This window comes from Lipotes vexillifer, unplaced genomic scaffold (genome assembly GCF_000442215.2).
Source record: "Lipotes vexillifer unplaced genomic scaffold, Lipotes_vexillifer_v1.1 scaffold2349, whole genome shotgun sequence".
NCBI classification, from domain to species: Eukaryota; Metazoa; Chordata; class Mammalia; order Artiodactyla; family Lipotidae; genus Lipotes; species Lipotes vexillifer.
Window position 1 is genome coordinate 20864 of NW_006797283.1, and position 5512 is coordinate 26375.

At 45.6% G+C, this 5512-nt stretch overlaps 1 protein-coding gene across 1 annotated transcript; it reads left to right on the plus strand.

Annotated features, from left to right (window-relative positions):
• Nucleotides 1-204: 204 nt before the first annotated feature.
• Nucleotides 205-2980, plus strand: SLITRK1 (SLIT and NTRK like family member 1). The gene has a single exon (XM_007469234.1). It carries the CDS (start codon nt 391-393, stop codon nt 2479-2481), a length of 2091 nt encoding a protein of 696 aa, XP_007469296.1. The 5' UTR covers nt 205-390; the 3' UTR covers nt 2482-2980.
• Nucleotides 2981-5512: the final 2532 nt, after the last annotated feature.

Here is a 5512-nt window from a genome sequence, read left to right on the forward strand (position 1 = left end):
TTTCTGGTTAGTGAGGAACACTAGACGAGATTCTGTAAGGGTGTATTTTTAATTTATATGTATATATTTAACTTCTTTTTCGTTATTTTTAAAGGGTTGAGGGGGAGTGGGGTTATTTTTTCTACTTTTTTTTTTTTTTTTTTTTTTTTTGCTTGCCTTGCACTACGTGCCTGGATAGTTTGTAGGTATAATTATTGACTGGCGCCTGGGTTGTTGCAGTGCGGGGGGGTTAGGGAGGAAGGAATCCACCCCCACCCCCCCAAACCCTTTTCTTCTCCTTCCCTGGGTTCGGACATTGGAGCACTAAATGAACTTGAATTGTGTCTGTGGAGAGCAGGATGGTCGCTGTTACTTTGTGATGAGATCGGGGATGAATTGCTCGCTTTAAAAATGCTGCTTTGGATTCTGTTGCTGGAGACGTCTCTTTGTTTTGCCGCTGGAAACGTTACAGGGGACGTTTGCAAAGAGAAGATCTGTTCCTGCAATGAGATAGAAGGGGACCTACACGTAGACTGTGAAAAAAAGGGCTTTACGAGTCTTCAGCGTTTCACCGCCCCGACTTCCCAGTTTTACCATCTATTTCTGCATGGCAATTCCCTCACTCGACTTTTCCCTAATGAGTTCGCTAACTTTTACAATGCGGTTAGTTTGCACATGGAAAATAATGGCTTGCATGAAATCGTTCCTGGGGCTTTTCTGGGGCTGCAGCTGGTGAAAAGGTTGCACATCAATAACAACAAGATCAAATCTTTTCGAAAGCAGACTTTCCTGGGGCTGGACGATCTGGAATACCTCCAGGCTGATTTTAATTTATTACGGGATATAGACCCAGGGGCCTTCCAGGACTTGAACAAGCTGGAGGTACTCATTTTAAACGACAATCTCATCAGCACCCTACCTGCCAATGTGTTCCAATATGTGCCCATCACTCACCTCGACCTCCGGGGAAACAGGCTGAAAACGCTGCCCTACGAGGAGGTCTTGGAGCAAATCCCTGGCATTGCCGAGATCCTGCTAGAGGATAACCCATGGGACTGCACTTGTGATCTGCTCTCCCTGAAAGAATGGCTCGAAAACATTCCCAAAAATGCCCTGATCGGCCGAGTAGTTTGCGAAGCCCCCACCAGACTGCAGGGCAAAGACCTCAATGAAACCACTGAACAGGACTTGTGTCCTTTGAAAAACCGAGTGGATTCTAGTCTCCCGGCTCCCCCTGCCCAAGAAGAGACCTTCGCTCCTGGCCCCCTGCCAACTCCTTTCAAGACAAATGGGCCAGAGGATCATGCCACCCCAGGGTCGGCTCCAAACGGAGGTACAAAGATCCCAGGCAACTGGCAGATCAAAATCAGACCCACGGCAGCGATAGCTACCGGCAGCGCCAGAAACAAACCCCCAGCCAATGGCTTGCCCTGCCCTGGGGGCTGCAGCTGCGACCACATCCCAGGGTCGGGTTTAAAGATGAACTGCAACAACCGGAACGTGAGCAGCTTGGCTGATTTGAAGCCCAAGCTTTCCAACGTGCAGGAGCTTTTCCTGCGAGATAACAAGATCCATAGCATCCGAAAATCGCACTTTGTGGATTACAAGAATCTCATTCTGTTGGATCTGGGCAACAATAACATTGCCACCGTAGAGAACAACACTTTTAAGAATCTTTTGGACCTCAGATGGTTGTATATGGATAGTAACTACCTTGACACGCTGTCCCGGGAGAAATTCGCCGGGCTGCAAAACCTTGAGTACCTGAACGTGGAGTACAACGCCATCCAGCTCATCCTTCCTGGCACCTTCAATGCCATGCCCAAACTGAGGATCCTCATTCTCAACAACAACTTGCTGAGGTCCCTGCCCGTGGACGTGTTTGCTGGGGTCTCGCTCTCTAAACTCAGCCTGCACAACAATTACTTCATGTACCTTCCGGTGGCAGGGGTGCTGGACCAGTTAACCGCCATCATCCAGATAGACCTGCACGGAAACCCTTGGGAGTGTTCCTGCACCATTGTGCCTTTCAAGCAATGGGCAGAACGCCTGGGTTCCGAAGTGTTGATGAGCGACCTCAAGTGCGAGACGCCAGTGAACTTCTTTAGGAAGGATTTCATGCTCCTCTCCAACGACGAGATCTGCCCCCAGCTGTACGCGAGGATCTCGCCCACGTTAACTTCGCACAGTAAAAACAGCACTGGGTTGGCGGAGACCGGGACACACTCCAACTCCTACTTAGACACCAGCAGGGTGTCCATCTCCGTGTTGGTCCCGGGACTGCTGCTGGTGTTTGTCACCTCCGCCTTCACTGTGGTGGGCATGCTCGTGTTTATCCTGAGGAATCGAAAGCGGTCTAAGAGAAGGGACGCCAACTCCTCGGCGTCCGAAATTAATTCCCTACAGACAGTCTGTGACTCTTCCTACTGGCACAATGGGCCTTACAACGCAGATGGGTCCCACAGGGTGTATGACTGTGGCTCCCACTCGCTCTCAGACTAAGACCCCCAACCCGGCTAAAGCAGAGGAGGGGGGATGGAGATGCCTCCACCCTCCCCCGACTCCGCCGGCATCCCCGGGGGTCGGGGGAGCCCAGACCCAGGTCCAGCGCGCCCCAAGGCTTGATGGACATAATAAATAAATAACTATGAACTCGCTCAACTGAGAGGGTCTGACCCCTTAGCTCCCTCTGGAAACAAAGAGCAGACTGTGGCGAGCTGGGAGAGCCTGCCAAATCGCTCTTTGCTGCAGCCCCTTTTGACAAAGCCCCGGCAGGGGCCCTGCTCGGAGACCAGACAGTGCCCTTCCCCTCGGGAGAGGGGCTGGTACCGTGGTCCTACACATATATACATATACCCACATCTATATAGAGAGATAGGTATCTATTTTTCCCCTGTGGATTAGCCCGTGAGGAGGGGGGGGCGCGATGGCTCCCTGTTGGCTACGCAGGGATGGGCAGTTGCACGAAGGCATGAATGTATTGTAAATAAGTTAACTCTGACTTCTGGCAGAAAACAAAAAGTGCTGCATGGCTCGCATGGAATCCACGCGCTCCGGGGACGCTGCCCTCCCGCGACTGGGGACGCCGTCACGTTCACAGCACCCACCCTCTTACCTGATAAATCCCATCGTATCAAACTTTCTATAAACAAAATACAGTATAATCAGAAAGTGCCATTTCGCCATTATTTGTGATCGGTAGGCAGTTCAGAGCGTACGTTTACTGTGAAAAAAAAATGTAAAGGTTTTATTTAGGACATTTGCATGGCTAGTCATCAGTCCATTTTATGAGTTAAAAATGTATTTTGCTGAGCAAAGTTTTATGGGTTGTTTTGGGCTCTTTTATTTTGATGGTGATTTTTTTTTTTGAGGGGGAATATTTTTCTATACATATCCAATAATGCCTTCCATTTGAATGTAAAATAAGTACCCATGATTTCTATTATAGTATCAGTGTAATTATTAAGAAAAAAAGATTTTGAGGCAGTTAAGCATGACCAATTAATGTCACTCTAGTGCTTAGGCTGCGATCCAATGGTAGCAATTCTGTGCTGGTGTAAATCTTACTTATAAAGTAGGAAAAAAGAACCGAGGAAGCACGTGGAACTTACTAATTCTATTCGAGGATTTTATAATGGCATATTTTTTCAGTATTAAAGTGAAAATGTTTTCAACTCTGGGTCCTTACATTTTTCCAGCTTCATATTTGCAACTGGTAAATTGGATTTGCGGTGGAAGGGACGCGGGAGGGGGAAGGTTGGGGGTGGATCACTTCAAGAGCTACATTAAGGCTCTCTCTTTAATCATCTCACTTAGCTTGTTACCCTTTACGTAGCTCCCCTCCCTCTCCACCCCCGCCCCAGGACTTTTCCAGCTTTCCCCTGTGGTTAAGGAAGGTCTTTCCCCCGACACGCCCCCTCCCCCCTCCCTCCCCCCCCCCCTCGCTGCAGTGAATTCCTTTATTAATACTGGAAATCCCTCACTGCTGCTTCTGCTTCTGCTGCTGCTGCATACACTGCAGATATGTTAAGGATGTTAGTAGAGATTTGATTTAATTGACTCTGTCTACATCGGTCTCATTAAACAGTGGAGGTTTCATTGGTCAGCACTCTTCGATGAAAGACAGCCCTAATGACTGGCATTTGAGATGCTGCTGGCATTTTGAATTCAACATCTGCTGAAAGTGGTAAAACTAATTAGTGCCCACCCACCCTACCCGCCCCAGCAAATGCATATTGAAATTTGTTAAAGCACTCATCTTTATGGAAATCAATCATTATCCTAAAGAAGTGTTTCTCTCCCATCATTCGGATTTTTGGTTGTGGCCCAGTAATTAACAAGAAAAGCATTGAACTGTTTGAATTTTATGAGCCAGTGTAACTCTGGCCTCAGTCATAGTCCTCTGGGATTTCTAAGCAGTTTATTTTATCAGCAGTTAGGGGACAAAGCAGCAAATAAAACTACACATTGATGGGGGTCTGCATTCCACCACATATCCACCCTTGAGAAGTATGTTAAAAAACTGCAGACCACAGATTAAAAAAAAAAAAACCAAAACCAAAAAACGACTGTAGGATTGTAATTCAGCTAATGAAAGCCCCCAGAGCAGTTGTAAGAAGATTTGCCTTCTAGAACTCATATTCTAAAGAAAAGCGATTTCCTAGAACAGTGATGTTCTGGAGTATGTATTATTTATTTTAATGTTTTTTTAATAAAATCCTTATTATAAACCATCACTATTCCTAAGGCCATTCATCATTTTCTCTCTTGATTCTTTTGTTTGTGGACTGCATTTCATAGTAGCAAGTTTGTAACCCACTACCCTCTGACAAATATTATGGGTTGTCATTTATTTATTCATTTTTCATGTGAAGGCCTTAATTCTTTTATGGAAAGACAACTGGGTTCCTTGTAGGCGATCAACATACTTATTCTTGATTGAAAAGTTGGGGGAGGGGAAGAGTTATATATTCAAGGATATTATGACCTTAAGAAGGAAAAGAAAATATGGCAGGTGTTCTATGTTTCTGGTGGAAAGTGACACTTGAAAGATACCTAGTGAGGCATGATGGTAATTTTAAAAACTGATACATGATTAGTTTAAGTCAGGAAAATAGAACTTCTGGTAGAAGGTGTGCACTGGGGCATGAACTTTCCTTCATAGTAATTAAAAAGAAATTAAAATATAGAAGGCAATGTTAAAGGTATTTTTAAAAGATTATCTTCAGTGGTTTTTGAGTGGTCATTGTGTCCAGGCATGTGCTAAGTGATTTACAGAATTACTTAATTTAGCCCTCACAAGCACATAAAAATTTAACAAGATATTGTTATTTCTATTATACCAATGAGAAAATTGAGGCTTAAAAAAAGTAAGCAATAACTCATATCTGGTAAATAGTGGAGGTGTATTTAAGTCCAATTTTCCTCATACTCCAAAACCTCACTCTTTTTTTTTTTTTTTTTTTGCGGTAGGCGGGCCTCTCACTGTTGTGGCCTCTCCCGTTGTGGAGCACAGGCTCCGGACGCGCAGGCT